This window comes from Ursus americanus, chromosome 2 (genome assembly GCF_024610735.1).
Source record: "Ursus americanus isolate L20-20 chromosome 2, mUrsAme1.1.p, whole genome shotgun sequence".
In the NCBI taxonomy this organism is placed as follows: domain Eukaryota; kingdom Metazoa; phylum Chordata; class Mammalia; order Carnivora; family Ursidae; genus Ursus; species Ursus americanus.
The window spans coordinates 72,758,962-72,777,669 of record NC_142128.1 but is presented as its reverse complement, the minus strand read 5'-3'; the positions used below and the strand labels follow the sequence as shown (position 1 = coordinate 72,777,669).

At 36.4% G+C, this 18,708-nt stretch overlaps 1 protein-coding gene across 3 annotated transcripts in view; it reads right to left on the bottom strand.

Moving 5' to 3' along the window:
- ASPM (assembly factor for spindle microtubules) overlaps positions 1 to 18,708 on the bottom strand; it is a 62,489-nt gene that overhangs the window by 14,532 nt on the left and 29,249 nt on the right. The window contains exons 14-18 of one of the 3 annotated variants that reach the window (XM_045787741.2): positions 17,904 to 18,111; positions 17,664 to 17,809; positions 17,436 to 17,564; positions 12,038 to 12,232; positions 1,751 to 6,499 (exon numbers count right to left, since the gene is read on the bottom strand). In XM_045787741.2, coding sequence (XP_045643697.2) covers positions 1,751 to 6,499; positions 12,038 to 12,232; positions 17,436 to 17,564; positions 17,664 to 17,809; positions 17,904 to 18,111 — 5,427 coding nt within the window. The remainder of the gene's footprint in view (positions 1 to 1,750; positions 6,500 to 12,037; positions 12,233 to 17,435; positions 17,565 to 17,663; positions 17,810 to 17,903; positions 18,112 to 18,708) is intronic. The other 2 variants (XM_045787743.2, XM_045787742.2) reach the window with 2 other exon arrangements.

Below are 18,708 nucleotides of genomic sequence, written 5' to 3'. Positions count from 1 at the left end.
TTGAGTCCCAGGCAGCCTCTCTTCTTTTACCCATTTTCTACATTACCTCTGGGTGATCCCATCACTCCCACGACTTCAATTATCACATGTATGCCGATAATGTAGAAGTCAAATTTGAAATCCGTACTTCTCTCCAAACTCCAGACAAACACAGCCAACTGCCTTGCTAGACATCTCAACTGAGACATCTGTTAGGTACTTCAACTTCATCACGTACCCCAAACTGAACTCATCGTCAATCTCCCAATCTGCTCCTCTCCCTGCTCCCTATGTCAGTGAATGGTAACATCTGCTGAGTTACTTAAGCCATACGCATGGCTTGGATGCTTGTTTACACTCTATATAACGCAAATCCTACCCCTTCCACTCAAACCAGTCCTCACAATCCCACTGTCACTACACTTTACTAAACCATCTTGCACCTGACCTAATGCCAATAGTCTCCTGGCTGGTCTCCCTGCTGCCCTTCCAGTCCCTCTTTCACATTCCTGCCAGAGTAATTTTTTAAAAATAAAAAAACGATTCTGGTTTTCTCCTTTTTAAATTCTTCTAGAACTTCTTTTAATCCAGTAGAAAAGACTAATCTTGTGTCTGTCTTACAAAGCTATGCACAATCTCACTCCCTCTATTGCCAACCTGATCTCATATCATCTTTTATTACTGCACCACACACACACTCCCTCTCTCATTTTTGAACTCTGTGTTATCTCCTATAGCTGGATACATTGGATACATTTTATTGGGCTATTTTTAATTCATTCTTTGGCTTAACATCTCAACGTAAATGCCACTTGTCCTAGGAAGCCTTTTCTGACCACTGGGACTAACTTTAGGTTTCCCTTCTTAATGTTCCCAGCAACATAAACTTCTCATTTTGCTTTATAATTAAGCTTCCTTGCTCAATTAAATGCTTTAAGGACAGCAACTAAGTATATCTCTCTATGCCAATCAACCATGATAGCATTTAGCATATTGCCAGTACTGGATATTTGCTGAATGAAAACAGTATATCTAAGTTTAACCAACAAGGTACCTACATATCACACCAACGTTCAAAGCCCAGGTTATGAACAGGGAGAAAAATAAACTGCTGAAGTACCTACATTCAATTCCTGGATCTCCTCCCCTCTGCAACATTAGCAAGTTATTTAAATTTTCTCAGTTCCTTCACATTTCAAGTGATAATACTCAACGCCTTTCACCCACTGATAAATAAGTATGTGTGTGAGAAATGCAGATATTTTTGTTATATAGAAAATATGTATTTTATGTATAACAGTAATAATATAATGAAAAAATTACATAAAATTGCTTTAGAAATCAAAAGTGCTAAATACACATGTCTGTCTAGCTTAAGTGGTCTCATTAACAGATTGGTAGAGGAATAAAGTTATACCATTTGGCTTAAATTTTGCCAAATCTCAATTTACCTTAGCTTAAACTTCTCACTTAAATTTTTTTTTTACTCAGTACTCTCATTTATCAAACTGTATTCTCAAAATTAACACCTATCGAAACGCATCAAGCATAGAGTGATCATGTTCAGAAGAATCCCAGTTCTGTGCTGTATTAGCTGAATTATTATTAGTGCCCTTTTCCCACTCTCAAAAATGTTCTGTTTTGGAAGATAAATGAAATGGCCACATAAATGAAGTATTATTCTTCAAGACCTGCTTACGTTAATTTTACAAATTCTAACAAATATTGGTTAAAGAAAGAATGTAGGCTTTACATTTAAATGTATAAGTACCTGGATTTTTATGGTGCTATCTTTAATTTTCTGAAACTTCCGTTTCTGTATAAAGCCTCTTGTTCTAGCTTGAATAATGATAACGCTGCTCCTCATTTGTAAATACACTTGTCTTTGATGTTGTGCGGACAAAAAGGCTCTGTGGTGATTTTGTAAAACCACTGCTGCTTTCCTATACGCTAAGAACTGCCTTCTTGTTTGCCACGTCCTGAAATACTGCTGGACGGTCACAGCGGCTCTTTTCTGCTGAACAACCCTTCTCCGATACACAGCCATCTGAAGGAAGGACTGAATTCGTAGGGCAGCACGCCTCTGCGTTTCCGAAGTTCTTGTGACCATTTCACAGAAAGCTTTTTGAGTCGTTACTGCAGCCTCTCTTTGAGGATACTCTGCCCCCTGTGAACAAGCCACCAGAGCAGCTCTATGCCGCTTCGGAACCCTAAGCGCCGCGCTGGGAACAGCTCCACGCGGGGTGTCCGCTCTGCGAGGGCAGAACGCAGATTGCTTAGCAATGGCTGCCCTGTGTGCCTCCGACAGGTTTCTCAGCTTCTGTCGGCCTCTCATGCCCCTAAAAGCAGCCTGAATAATGAGGACCGATTTCTGAACTGCTAAAAAATTTTTTCTTTCCGTTTTTGCTCTGACATGTGACCTATAGTAATTCTGTATAACAACGACGGCAGTTTTCTTTGCTTGGTAATCACGTTTGGCCCTGTGCATTCGGTAGACTGACTGAATTAGTGTGGCAGCCAGGTACCTATGCTGGATTTCCCTTCGTACCTTCAAGCCCCTGGATGAAGACTGTACACAAATGAGTGCTTGGGTGCGCGCTGCAGTTAGTGCTCTGTATCGTCTTTGAACAAAAACTACTTTTGCTCTCAAGTGGAGATAATGCTTCCTTATTTTGGAGGCTTTAAAATGCTTCTGAATAATAGTGGCAGCCTGATGCTGTCCCTCAATCTGTTTCCTTATGATCATGTCCTGGAAATCTGCCTCAATACAGGTTGCTGCTGTCCTGAGGGCATCGTGTTGAAGAGCTTTCTTTTTATTTGCTCTATATCTTTCTTGTATTACTTTTGTAGCCCACTGAATCTTTTGGTAAAAAAGATACTGCCTATACATTCTATATGTGCTTTGTATTATGATAGCAGCTCTCTGTTTTTCCCTTAAAAGCTGTCTTGCTTTCATTCCCTTATATGCGGCCTGAATGACCAAAGCAGAATGTCTTTGTCGGACATAGTTTTCTCTTTGCAGTTTCGCAGCCCTGTACGTTCGGTAATGTTGCTGAATTAGAATTGAGGCACGTTTCCAAGTCTGAAATGTAACGTATGTTCTGTGCATTCTGTAAGTGGCCTGGATGAGAACTGCAGCCCGGTGCATCTCCTGTAACTTCTTTGCCACCAGCCTTCGGTAAGATGACTGGATTGTAATGGCTGCCTTTTGTAATTTCAAGAATTGGTGCAAGTGATGTTTGGCACAAATGGTGGCCCGATATTTCCTCTGAACGAAAATAGCAGCTTTTTTGAGGGAAATGAATCTTTTCCTCATCACTGAAGATCTAAACCTGCTTTGAATAAGGGTTGCAGAGGAATGCATATTTTTCAAATGTGCTCTAGCTTTCATCCCCCTAAAAGCAGCCTGAATGATCAGAGCAGAATGTTTCTGTCGGAGATAACGTTGTCTCTGTAGCTTTGCAGCCCTGTGTGCTCGGTATTGCTGCTGGATTATGACTGAGGCATGTTGCAAGGCCTGGTACCTCGCATTTGCTCTGTGCATTCTGAAAGCTGCCTGGATGACAGTAGCAGCCCTGTGCCTCTCTTGCATCTTCTTCCTTACCATCCATCCTCTGTATGATGACTGGATTTTAATGACTGCCTTTTGTAACTGTACAAATTGCTGGAAGTAATGCTTTGCACAAACAGTTGCACGGTATTTTCTCTGAACCCAAAGAACAGTTTTCCTGAGAGACAGGAATCTTCTTCTCATCCTGAGAGTTCTAAATCTCCTCTGAATAAGCGTTGCGGCTAAATGCATAATTTTTAAGTGTTGTCTAGCTTTCATCCCCCTAAAACCAGCCTGAATGCGTATGACAGAATGCCTCAATTTGTTATACCTTTGAAACTGTGCCTTTCTTTCCTTCACTGCCCGGTACCTCTGCTGTACTGTTTTTGTTACCTTTTTCAACTTACTAAAATAGGCTTGCTCTCTGTGTCTTCTATAATACGACTGAATGAGTGTGGCTGCACTTTGCATCTTTCTCAGAGTCTGTCTAACTCTTCTTCCTCTAAAACTTGCCTGAAGAACAGTAATAGCTTTCAAAATTGTCAAGTACTTTGCACGCTGAATTTTACCTTGGCAATATGCTCTGTACCTTACCTGAATTATGATAGCTGCTGTTCTCATTTTATGATATCTCTGTTTTGCTTGATGCATTTTAAACATGACTTGAATAATAGTGGCTGCCATGTGCATGTGTTGGATTTGTCTTCTTACTCTAATACCTCTATAAACAGCTTGAATTTTAACTGCTGTCTTCTTTAAATTAAGGTATTCCTTACGTTGATGGCTTGCAATTTTCATATCTCGATACCATCTCTGAATTATAACAGCTGAAGCTCGGCAGGTTGCATAGTTTTTTTTGGTTTTGTAAGCTCTATATGCGGACTGTATAGTGACTGCTGCTTTGTTGCACTCCTTTATTTTTTTTCTTACTCTCATACTTCGGTAAGCGGACTGTAAAATGACTGTAGCTGCTTTGGTTTTCAAGTACAACTGACGCTGTTTCCTTCCAACACTGTAAGCCCTATAATACATTTGAATCAGACAAGCAGCTTTTTTCATGATTTCCCACTTCTTTTGTTGCACATACATTCTATAGTATGACTGTATGATGACAGCACATTCGTGTTGCTTTCGAATCTGCCTTCTCACTATTTTTCCCTTCCATGTAGACTGAAGCATCAGTGCTGCCTTACGGAGTTCAATGTACTCCATACGTCGCTTCCTTCCTGCAGTCCACGCTCTCAGATGCTGCTGGATGGCTAATGCTGCTGTTTTTAACAATCTAAACTGTTTCCGGGCTTTGGCCATTCTAAAAGCAGACTGAATCCTCACTGCAGCTTGATGTTCCTTTTTGATCTGCTTTCGAACTTTCCAGCCACGATAAGCAGATTGGAGAGAAATCACAGCTGCCTTGGTCTTTAAAAATTGCATTCTAATACCACGAACAGTCCTGTATGTCCTGTACCATCTCTGAATCTTGATAGCAGACTGAAGCACATGTTGATATTTCTTCCTTTTACTATAGCCTCTAAAAGCAGTTTGAATTTTAAGAGCAGCTATGGATTGTTGCTTGATCAGCTGGCGTACTTTATAACCTCTGTAAGCTGCCTGCAAACAAGTAACTGCTCTTTTGATTTGTAAGAAGTTCTTCCTCTGATTGATCTGTGCTTTGTATGCATGATAGTAATTCTGAATGACAACAGTTGCTTTATAAATTTCCAGGTAGCGCCGCTGGGTCTTTCTCATTCTGAAGTAAGACTGTAGTGAGATAGCAGCTTGTCTTTGCAAGCGTATCTGCTTTCGAACCAGGTGACCTCTAACAGAAGCTTGCAGTTTGATGCAGGATTCCCGCATCTGCATGTATTCTTGTCTCTTTCGTGTGGCCATTTTTGTGGACCGGTACTGTTGCTGGATAAACAGTGTTGCTGCCCGCAAATGTAAATATTGTTTATGAGTTTGTTTCATCCTGACAATTGCCTGTAACTTTACTGTAGCACTTTTTAGTCTCAGAAATTTTTTTCTGGAAATATAAGCTCTGTAACATGATTGAATTTTTATAATGGATGTGAGGATATGAATAAACTTTTTCCTGGCTTGCATCCCTCTATATGCAGATTGCAGAACAATGACAGCAGAACGTGTTTTCTGGTAAGATGCTAGAACTTTCTTTGCTGAAACATAAGCTCGAAAATGAATCTGAATTACCAGGGCAGCTTTCTTTATCTTCTTATATTTCTGTAATTGTTGATGTTTTCTTACTTGTGCCTGCAATTTGGTAGTAATTTTCTTAAGGTTTAGAAATCGAAATCTCTCTTGTTTCATCCTCCAGTAGGACTGAAAAACACAAGCAGCTCTGGTTTGTCTGTGTAGATTGCGAGCTCTCATCCTCCTGAAAGCAGCCTGTAGCCGAATGGCCGCAGCCCGTTTCTGCAAATAGTTGGTACGCTCAATCTTTCCTTTCAGATATGCTTTGTAATACTTTTGAATGGTCAGTATAGCCTCTTTTTTTCTTTTATATAACTTTTGGGCTTGAAGGCACCGGAATCTTGTCTGAATGATAACAACACAAGATCTAATGTGAATATATTTCTGTAATTCTTTGTGCATCCTATACCATGATTGTATGACAACAGCAGATTTTTCTTCTTTAGCTCGTTTCCTGCCATGCCATTGTCTAAAAGCTCTTTGCAATATTATTGTAGCTTTTATTTGTAATTGCATTTTACGTTGCTTCCATCTTCTGAACATAGATTGGATTATGAGACATGATGACTTTAGCATCTCATATCTCTGTTGATCATGTTTTCTTCTTAAATAAGCACGCCAATGTCTCTGAACTGTAACCGCAGCCCAAAGATATCGTTTGTAAGAAGTAACAGCAATTTTCATTCTTATCCTAGATTGCAGGATGATTGAATAATATCTCAATTGCAGAAATTGTTTTCTAGTGGAATATCTTCTCCAATACTTCTGAAAAAGGTAAGAAAGGACACCAAGTAAAACACATAACTTTCTATACTTAACACCTCTGCAAACATTAATTTTTCTAACCTTTTGCTTAAAAATAAACATGTTAAATTAAAAAACAATATTATTTTTGGAAAATACTTATCTCTTTTATTTGTAGTTTAGTTTCTATATTGATATAGCTATAGCCAATTCAAAAATCTCTGTCTCAATCCTAGTGGTATTTATATTGCATTTGTATTCCAGAGACAAAAGAAATATAAAGCAAGTTTATATTCTAATAGAATAACATATAAGAAAATAGTCAAAATAAAGCTATAGTAATATTCTGCTATCTATTGATTCTAAGTTAATTTCCTATGAATATATCTTTGGATTTTGTATTTTCCCCTTAATATCAAGGCTGCTAAACTATCATGTAATGATTAGAAACTATTTATGTGAGGGATCCTATAGGTCCAATAATATAAACAGAGGAATCTGAGAAACAAGTGAGGCAGATCATTCTTAGGCATTTTTTTCATTAAGATTTAAATTACTACTTCTTCTTAAGTTTAGGAATTATAGACACACAGTCAAAAAGTAGAATTCTGAAAAGATAAGAGAAGTGATAAACCATTTATCTCTTGAATAGCCAAGGTTGCTTTCTTCCCATACCACCCACATTCCCTAACTCCTTCGTTAGGGCAAGACTAGGGGGAGAATTCCCTATTGCAGCTTACTTTCCCTTACATAAGTAAAACAGTTTAGGGGCTAGGTATTTCTGTCCCCTAGAGCACTATACCCATTTGTTATGCACCTGTGCCTGGTCCAAGCACACCTATTCATGGGAGAGGAGAGTTAGGAACCCTCTACGTTTTTCCCAACAGATATTGCCTTATTCCTTTAATATGTGTCGATTGTGGTTTTGCTCCTACTCTTCAGCCTGATAAGAAATAATGAGTATACCACATTACTATGAAGAGATGCATACATAATTAAAACATTTATCCAACTACATTTAAGCATATTAATGCAAAATGGCATCAAAAACAGTAAGCTTGATGCAAGCTGCCTTTTATTAAGCTGCCTCAAAAAGGTAGGGAAAAGTAAAGCAGATGCTATTCAGAATTGCAGTTGCCATTTTTTCTTTTATGCCCTCTAGATGGTTGTTTGTGAAACCTACAAATCCAAAAAGTAAAGGGTCAGTGTGGATAGCTTATTTTACACTTTGATAACCATTTCTTCTGAATACTGTTACCAGTCTCTGTTACTGAAATGTTAATCAGTGTTGATATGGATCATGGAAGGTAAGTTCAACACCTCTCATTGCAGGAGAGATTTAGTAGCACTGCCATGTGTCTATCGAAACTAAGTAGCTTTTACTAAAGAGCATTACATATAATTTTCTTATTTAATTCTCACAAAAACACAGTCAGTTAGCATTCTTTGATCATCTAAAGAAAAGAAAACTTACGATGCAAATTTTTTCCAAAGTCACATAGCAAATACCAAGAGTTGATACTGGGGCCTAGATTTTAGCATCAAATAAGGTGCTCTTTTTTTCTCCACCATAGATATCTGTGGTAGGTTGCTTTCATAGCTCCAATTCTTCATTTCTCCCTATCTCCACAACCTTTGCCATATTTTGTACTTCCTCTTACTAAAGATACGAGTCTCTGCTTGATCTCGGCTAGGGTAGTCACAGAAAGAACACAGCATACCAGTGAAACCAAAGGTTTAGCTTTCTGGCCACAGAACGAAACAGAGCAGACCTAAAAACACCTGGAGAGTCCTAAGGAGATTGAAGAGAAGGGATAGCTCAGGAAAGCAATCCCTTAATGTTATGAATTTTGGGGTTCACCATTAAGCTGTGTACATGTGGGTCTGACAGCAGACTAGCCTTTGAGTACTGAATTAAGAAACACATCACCACCTAGACCCCAGACTGGCACTCAATGATATACACATGGGACTGATACAGATATCACTGTAAATGCTTTAAAAAAGGAACTGATGTTGAAGCCATACCCATAGAAAGCTGATAAGAACTTGGGGCCTGAACCCAACAAGGCAGATCACCTCATAAAACTAAAATATCAACATTCATATAACATTCAAAATATCCAAGGTGTAATTAAAAATTACTTGGCATAAAAACACAACGAAAATTTCAACTTGCACAGGAAGACAACAGAGGCCAATGGAGATGATTGGCAATGGAATTACCTGACAAAGACTTTAAGACAGCAGATGTAAAAATGTTTCAAAAGTTGAAACTAGTGGGAGAATAGAAAGTCTCAGTAAAACCATCAAAGATACAAATAGGAACCAAATAGAAATATTAGAACTGAAAAACACAATAATAAAAAAAAAAAACCTCATTGGAATGGCTCAATAGCAGAATAAAGATGATAAAAGAATCAATGTACTTTAAGATCAATAGAAATTATCTACGCTGAAAAAGAAAAATGATTTAAAAAAGAAATATCTCAACAAACTAAGAATAGAGAGGAACTTTCTCAATATGATAAAGAACATCTATTCAAACCTACAGCTAACATCAAACTTAACACTGAGAAACTAGATGCTTTTCCCTTAAAATCTGGAATAATGCAAGGATGTACCCTCACCACTCCTATTCAACATCTACTGGAAGTCCTGATTAATGTAATAAAAAAAGGATATAAAAGGTATACAAGAGACAAAAATAATAAGCCTTTCTTTGTCCACAGGTGACATGATCATCTATGTAGACAATCCAAAGAAATGACAAAACAAAACAGAACAAAACAAAACAAAAAAACAACAAACAACAATAACGACAAAAAACAAACAACAAACCCTCCTGGAACTAATAAGCAATTACAGCAAATTTGTAGAATATAGCACCATTAACATTAGTAGCAAAAAAAGAGAAACACTTCAAAATACATCTAAATATACACAGGATCTGTATGAGGAAAATTATAAAACTCTAATGAAAGAAATCAAAGAAGATCTAATTAAATGGAGAGATATATCATGTTCATTGGTAGAAGACTCAATGCTCTCGGTTCTTCCCAACTTAATCTATAAATTCAATGCAATTTCAATCCAAATCTTATCTAGTTATTCTGTGGATACCAGCAAACTGATTCTAAAGTTAAGTGGAGAGGCAAAAGACCCAGAATAGCAAACATGTTATCAAAGAGGAAGAAAGCTGGAGGACAAACATTATCCACCTTCAAACCTTAATATAAATCTATAGTAATTGAGATAGTGTGGTATTGGCAAACTAGTAGACAAATAGATCACTCGAATGGAATAGGGAGCCTAGAAGTAAACCCATGCAACACAGTCAATTGATCTTTGGCAAAGGAACAACCAAATGGAGTATACAAAGGATAATTCTGTTTGTTTTCAAAAAATGATGCTGGAATAGGCAGGCAACCATAAGAAAAAAAAAATGAATCTAAACACTCTTTACCTTTCACAAAAATTAACTAAAATAAATCATAGATCTAAATGTAAAATGTAAAATCATAAAACATACAGAAGATAACAACAGAATAAATAAGTGACTTCGGGCTTGGCAATGGCTTTTTACATATAACACCAAAGTATAATCCTTTAAAGAAAAAAAATGTCAGGCTTCATTAAAATTAAAAAATTCTGCTCTGTGAAAAACTGTTAACAGAACAAAAAGATAAGCCACAGACTAGGAGAAAATATTTGCAAAATACATATTTGACAAAGGATTTGTATCCAAATATACAAAGAGCCTTTAAAACTCCACAAGAAATAAAAAATGGACAAGAATTAAAAAGATGGGAGAAAGAACCAAACACATCGCTAAAGAAGATATACAGATGGTAAATAAGCATATGAAAAGACGCTCAACATCATACAGCATTAGGGAATTGCAAACCGGAACAATGTGATGCTAATATACATCTATTAGAATGGCTAAATTCTAAAACACTGAACACCAAATGCTGGCCAGGAAGTAGAGCAAGAGGAAGTCTCCTTCTTTGCTGGTGGGAATGCAAAATGGTACAGCTACTGTGGAAGACAGTTTGACAGTTTCTCACAAACCTAGTTTATCATATGATCAGGCAATCCCACTCCAAGGTACCTACCCAAAGAAGCTGAAAACTTAGGTCCACAGAAAAACCTGTACACAGATGTTTACAATACCTTTATTCATAACTGCCAAAAATGAGAAGAAACCAAGATATCCTTCAACAGGTGAATGGATAAAAAAAATCCTGAGGTACACCCTACAATGGAATGTTATTCAGTGATAAAAACAAGTTATCAAGCCAAAAAAAGACATAAAAGCAACTTAAATGCATATTGCTAAGTGAGAGAAACCAATCTAAATAGGCTACACACTGATGGATTCAAACCACAGGACATTCTGGAAAAAACACAAAACTATAGAGACAGTAAAAAACAAAACAAAACAAAAAAACCTGTACAAAGGGAAATAGAAAGAAAATAGACTAAAGTGTAACACTTGATAGTGTTACAACTGTTGATAGTATCAAGTGTTCAAAGGATTAACAAGCCAGGAAAGGGGAAAGGGCAGAATTAAAGAATGGAAACATTCAGAAACGATTAAAATGATAGATGCACATTCACATATATCAATAAATGCTTGAAATATAAATAGTCTAAACCACCAATCAAAAGACAGAGATTTTCAAAACATAAAAATTAAATGCTGTCTGGACTTCATGTCATACATAATCATGTAAGTAATTAACAAGTAAAAGGACAGAAAAAAATATGCCCTGCAGATGATAGTCAAGTCTACAACCAAGCTGGAGTAGTTCTATTATAGCCAGCAAGGTAGACTTCAGAGCAAAGAAAACTATGAGGGATAAAAAAGAACATTACATAATGATAAAAGACCCAACTTGCCAAGAAAACAGAACAATTTCAAATGTGCATGTGCCTAACAACAGAGCTTCAACATACATGATGATAAAACTAAAAGAACTGAAAGGAGAAAGACATATCCCATCACAGTTGGGAGATTTAAACACTATTCTTTTACTGAGAGAGCAAACAGAAAATCAGTCAGGATATAAAAGAACTAAACATCATCAACCAAATAGATCTAACATTTACAGAACACTTCACCCAACAACAACAGAATACACATTCTTTTTAAGTATGCAGAACATTCCCCAAACTAGTGATCAGCAAACTTCATGTAAAAGGTCTAGGACCCATAGCAGAGATTAAACAGAGAGCTTGGTTAAGTTTGTGGATATACAAAGTAAAATGGTGCAGTATGTCAGCATATCCCACGGAACATAAGACTGTAAACCTCTAATGTAAAGCAAAGAGGACAGAAGAGGTAAAGAATTAGAGTTCAGAGAAAAGGAGGCATTTCAATTTGTTTGAGCCTTATGCTGAATATAGTAAAGAGTTTGGGAGGTATCAAATATTTGTTCAAGTACCAGAAAAATTTGAGAGCTTAAAATATAATAGAAAACTTTATCATATTTTACTTTCTTCCTTAAAAATGTCATTAAAACTTTTTAAATTCAAAATACCAGGATATTATACCTGAATAACTGATGCTGATTCATTTTGAACTTTTTCTAGTTTTTCCTTTTTTAACATTAATAATTTTCTCTCTGCTAAGAGTCTTCGCCAATATTTCTGAATGGTCAATGCTGCATTAATCTCCTTTTTCAATCGTTGTTTAGTTAGGAAATTGATCGCAGCTGATTGAATAATTCTTGCAGCTTTGTCTCGCTCCTAAAAAAAAAAAAAAAGAAAAAGAAAATATGAGCCAAAAGCTTAATTACTTAAGTTAGTTAGAAAATCATCTATTAAATATTAATCAAATTGATCCTGAAAATAAAACATCCCCCCAGACTTAAAATATGCTCATTTTGGAGTATAGATACTTCTAAGAATGTTGAAAGGTCTGATAGATGGACATGCATATATATTTATATGATGGAACAAAAACTCCTAGGCATATAATCCTAAAATAAAGATCACAGACATATTTGATATATCACAGATCCTCAAAAATCAATAAAAGGGCAATTTAAATGTGGTGTGTTTCTCAGATTATGGCCCAGAGAATTCATGCTTAATTTTGAAAAAAAGCATTGGACCATATGGGGAAACAGAAAAGAAAAAAGGAGACCCTAAAATAAACAAAATGTCTTACAATATAAGGTAGTATTGCTTTGTAACAACTTGAACAATGGAATTAAAAAGGGAGAAGCAGTAAAAGATCTACTTTTAGCACAGAATACATTATGGCTTTAAGGGATAGACAATGAAGATGACAGAATATCGGGTTATGAGAAGTGGTAGCAGGACTGCTCAACAACGTAAGTGGCCAAAGAGGAGCTACCTGCCCTGAGAGTACTACAGGCCGGTACCCTACATCTCTCTATTTCTGTTACTTCTAATAATGAATTACTAGCAAAAACAACATAGGTCAAATACTTACTAGGTTTCAGGCACCATTCTAAACACTTCATGAATGCTTAACCTAAATCTCACACAACCATAAGAACAGATGAACAGGTACAACTTATGACTAGAGGGAAACTGAGACAGAGAAGTCAAGTAGACTGTCAGTCCGCTGGTAGGATAACCAGTATTTGAACTAGGCAATCACTTTGCCACACTCTCCAAGGCCAGATTTATCATTTCAGTTACCTGAATTGGAAACTAGAATATAAGTTATTCCCCCTGGTAGAAAGAACAATTTATAGCATGTCCGATAACCCTTTATGTAGCTATCTGGGACAGCTCACTATCCAAGGATGGGCTCTTCACAGACATTAGATTCTAATTATTAATTAATTATAATAAGGTGTTGGTATCTATGGGTGGAAACTGCACAGTATGAGAACACATTCAACTGTGGAAGGGATCAAATAGCCACTCTAAGAAAGGAAAAATGTAGTTAATGGATTGAAACAAATGCTAAGAAATGGTGCAAGTCATGTATTAGACCACTTCTAAGTGAAAAAAGACTAGACAATTCTAAAATTGGGCTGAGGAATTATGTCCAACAAATTGATTAAGCCATCTAACATCACTGCGTAAAGCATATGGCCTTTGAGACTACAGATATCCAAATTAAAAGCATCTCCCCTCCCATCCACAATTTCAAAACATATTTCAAAGCTACAATAATCAAGCAGTGTGGTACTAGCATAAAGACAGGCATAGAGACCAATGGCATAGAATAGAGAACCCAGAAATACACCGTCATATACACGGATAAATGATCTTGACAAGGGTGCCAAGAGCGATCAATGGGAAAAGAACAGTCTCCATAACAAATGCTGCTGGAAAAACTAAATAATCACATACAAAAGAAAGAAGTTGGACCCTTTTCTTATACCATATACATAAATTAACTTCAAATGGATTTAAGTCCTAAATGTAAGACTCAAAACTATAAAACTACTTATAGAAAACATAGAGAAAAATTTCATATTTAGCAATGATCTATTGGATGACACCAAAAGCACAAGCAACAAAAGCAAATAGACAAACGGGATTACATCAAAAACTTAAAAAAAATTTGTTCAGCAAAGGACACAATTAACAAAGTGAAAACTTAAACTACAGAATGAGAAAAAAAATATTTGCAAATCATATATCTAATAAGGGACGTGTATCTAGAATATATAAAGAACACCTACAACTCAACAATAAAAAAAATCAAATAACCTGAACTAAAAATGAACAAAGGAATAGACATTTCCAAAGATGACATACAAATGGCTAACACACAAATGAAAAGATGCTCAACAATGCTAATTGTCCGAGAAATACAAATCAAAACCACAATGCGATATCTCCGCCCTATTAACAAGTATTGGCAGGGATGTGGAGAAGTTGGAATCCTTGTGCACTACTGGTGGGATTGTAAAATGCGACACACAATGACCAGTACGGAAAGTAGTATGGCAGGTCCTCAAAAAAATTAAAAAATGAAACTACCGTGTATGATCCAGCAATCCCACTTCTGGATATATATTCAAATGAACGAAAGCACAGTCTCAAAGAGATACACCCATTCATAGCAGCATTATTCACAAGAACCTACCCATAGGTGGGGACAACCTAAATGCCAACAAGATGAATGGATAAACTAAATGTGCTGTATACATACAACAGAATAGTATGCCGACTTAAACATGAAGGAAATTCTTCCACAGGCTACAACATGGATGAACCTTGAGGACATATGCTAACTGAAATAATCCAGTCACAAAAGGACAAATACTGCATGATTTCACTTATATGAGGTATTTAAAATGGTCGAATTCATAGAAATAGAAAGTAGAATGGTGGTTACCAGGGCTAGGGGGAGGGGGAAATGAGGACTTATTAAGAAGCACAATTTCAGTTTTGCAAGTTAAAAAATTTCTGAAGATTTGTTTCATAGTGATGTAAATATACTTAACACTACTGAACAGTACACTTAAAAAGAGTTAAGATGGTAAATTTTATGATATGTGTTCTTTACCACAATTAAACAAAAACTGGGTAAAAAAAAAAAAGCATTTCCTTTTTTTAAGTAAAAAGTTCTAAGGGCAAGGGGCACTCCTAGATACAGTAAGGCTAAGGTAAATTGACACTTTCCCGTTTGTAGACCATCTCGATCTCAAGTATACTAAAATGGAACAATTTTATGTGACCTTAGAGAAGCCACAGATGGAAAGCAAATCCTAGTAGGCAAATGTACTACAAAAACTAGCAACTGCTTGAAAACGTACATAAACTGATGGTAAAAATTCCAGTGCTGGAAGTCACTGTTTCTTCTCTAAATTAGACTGCATGTCATCATTTTTTTTTTTAAAGATTTATTTATTTATTTATTTGACAGAGATAGAGACAGCCAGCGAGAGAGGGAACACAAACAGGGGGAGTGGGAGAGGAAGAAGCAGGCTCATAGCGGAGGAGCCTGATGTGGGGCTCGATCCCATATCGCCGGGATCACACCCTGAGCCGAAGGCAGGCGCCCAACCGCTGTGCCACCCAGGCGCCCTGCATGTCATCATTTTTAATCCTATACTGGTGCTAAGCCAACCTGTTACAAGCTTGTTTTATTTTACCTTGCACATGGGCCAAATACAGGGATTTATTTTGCTTTACAGTTTATGCCCACTCTTTGACAGGAAGAACTAAAAGGTAGAATGTGTCAGGGTACCGTTGAATAATCCTGCTTCATTCCTTACGTAATTGGCCCATCAGTCAATTTTCACTTGTCACTACAAGAACTCGAGACAGTCTATTCTCAATGGATAGTTTATATGAATTATAACAATGACATGAAAGTAAAATATAACACCTGAAAAATTAGCTATCTCAAGGTAATATTTATATTTTTATTAGCTTATAATATTTCTACGAGAATATACAAGGAACCTACTGCTTAACGTTACAAACAGCAAATGAAAAGACGTAATTGGATGTTAGTGGAATAGTATGAGAGGAAGCATGGTCACCTGGAGAAAGAAGAGAAACAGTGGTCTTCAAAAAACAGGGAAATTTCTACTACCTAGATCTGGAAAAATTTCCACTTCCTAAATCAGGGAAAGGGATCTCACCAGCAAAGAGCTAATAAGAAATCTTTCTAGTTTATATCTTATCAGTATAAGATCATCTTGAGCAGAAAATAAAGCAGATTTCATTTACCAACCCCCCTCAATTCTGATAAATATGCTTCATGGGATTTTAAATCTCTCACTTAATCTCTCATATAAACAGAATTAGTGAAATAATTTGAGGACCGGCCAGGAAAAATTATTTGCTGAAGACTCTCCTGAAGCAATTCTCCTACAAGCTTCCAGAAGTACAAAGTTATCCTCTAAGGGATATGTGGGCAAAAAGGCAGATTCTGAGAAGATAAGGGGCAAAGAAGGCACAAAGAATAATATGTTAGCAGAAAAGACCATTTGTGAGTATAAGCCACTGCCTATTTCCCAAAAGTTACTGTCAAGAGTTTGAGTGGGGTAAGAGCAAATTATTTCAATTAGTTTTATTTCCAAGTGTGATAAACTATGACAAAATACATGGTATGTTTAAGAGTTGCCAAAATGTAGCTGTTTTATAGAGTTATTAAGAACTTTACCACAAATGCTCAGTAACTCAAAATTGAGGAGCAGTATGAGGTGGAAAGTACTTCTGAAATACCTGATAAATTTATCAAGCATGGGTGCTTATTTTGTTTGATTTTCCAAATAAATGAATATAGAATCATTAGTGGAAGGGGTAGGGAGAAAAAGGATTAAAATATTTGTTCAACTTGATCAAGGAGACCATTTCACAGATGATTAAAAATTACATTTTTCTCAGAATTCAAAAAAATGCTTACATTAAACATAAAATTTTGTACTGTTGGGGTCACAAAGGGAAACAATAAATATCACAATCCTTGTGCCCAGGTCCCAAACATTTTGAGAAACAAAACAATAGGAAGCAAATTCCACTTTTAAACTAATAAAGGATACACTGGAAACCAGTTTCATGACAGACAAAATGAGCTGGCTAACTGAACTGCAAAATCAGACACTGACACCCAGACCCAAGGGGCACTCCAGCACCAAGATCAAGCCTCCCAGAACACCACATGAAAAATTCATGGAAAACTGCTCCCAGAGACAGGTTAGATTCCACAAAGAAGAAAAGAGCTGAGTCAGATATCCTTAGTTGACTTTTACAAATTTACAAAAGGGGCAAGTTATACTACTTGCCCTAGAGCAAGCGAGGGAACAGTGGTTGGAAGACACATCCAGTGAAGGAAACATCAGAGTTAGGGAGAAATACCCACCTCTAACTCAAAACACACACAATTATTAAAACTATGTCAATAACTTCATACATCAGTAAAATGTAAAAATCATATCAAGAATCAATCAACTGGTATTTTGTGAAGAGCAATTCACATTGTAGTGTTTTCATCTTGGGGGAGTACCTGATGGCGTTTTAGATCTGTTTTTAGTTTGTATTTCCTCCAAGTTGTTTGTATAAGTCTAGCAGCTCTTGCTTCTTTACAAAGATCCAAAAGCCTTGCACAGAGAAATGACAAATAAGTGATAACCACCTAAGAGAAAACAGAAGAGAGGAAAACAGAAGTTTGACAGAGAATACGCATCTTACTGTCCCCTTCTGAGACTCTGGTTATTAGTCAAGAAACTCTTACCTTTTCATCAGGAATTGTATTGGACATATCTGAATGATTAATCATAGCAGGTATTCCACCAAGGTCTCTAATGGCAGACCTAACCAACTGAAAGTTTTTCTTTTCATTTTCTAGAAGTTCTTTGTATAGTTCTGAAGTGTTTTCTACTATGCAAATAAAAAAGAGATTAGACAGCTCCATTCAAAAATCTGATGTGACAAAGAAAAAACCTGAAAAGTTAATCGGCCAAAAGGGACTAACCATGATCAAATGCTTTGAGAGACAAATCCAGAGAACTTCCATCAGAGTCAGATGATGAATTCAACACCACTGAACCAGTCTGTGTGCATTCTACAGTTTGAGTAGTACGCTGACATATAGCATCAAAAGGCACATAGTAAGGATGGTAGTGATGGATCAGGTAACATAATACACGGCCATCTGAGAAAGACACTGTAAAATTCTCCACCTGATTGGAAATAGCAGAAAAATGATCAACTGTATTTAGACAATAATATAAATGGTTTTGTATTCCATATTTCCTTTTAATAGCTATGAAAATCACATTAGTGGCTAATAGAACTTAGGACAATACCATATTTATAGCCAAATTCTCAAATATAAAATACTCTTTCAAAAATAGAATTTGATTATTGTGCTTTCCCTCAAAAAATTCATGTCCTTCCTAGAACCTCAAAATATCACATTATTTGGATATAAGGCCATTGCAGGTTTAATTTTCATAGTGGAGTAGTGTAGATTCTTAATCCACTGTCTGGTATCCTTATATGGAGAGAGACACAGAGACAGACACACAGGAAGATGTGAAGACAGAGACAGAGATTGGAGTAAGGTATCTAAGCCAAAGAATGCCAAGGATTACCAGAAACACCAGAAGTTAAGAGAAAGGTACGGAACATATCTCCCCTAGAGCCTTCAGTAGCTCTCTAGTATTTAGTGAAAATGTAGAAGATTATCCATATATCTGACAAATTTTCCACTAACCATATTGTTCAAGGTGTTAACAGTTCACTATATTTAGTAACAGGTACTCTATCATTTTTCT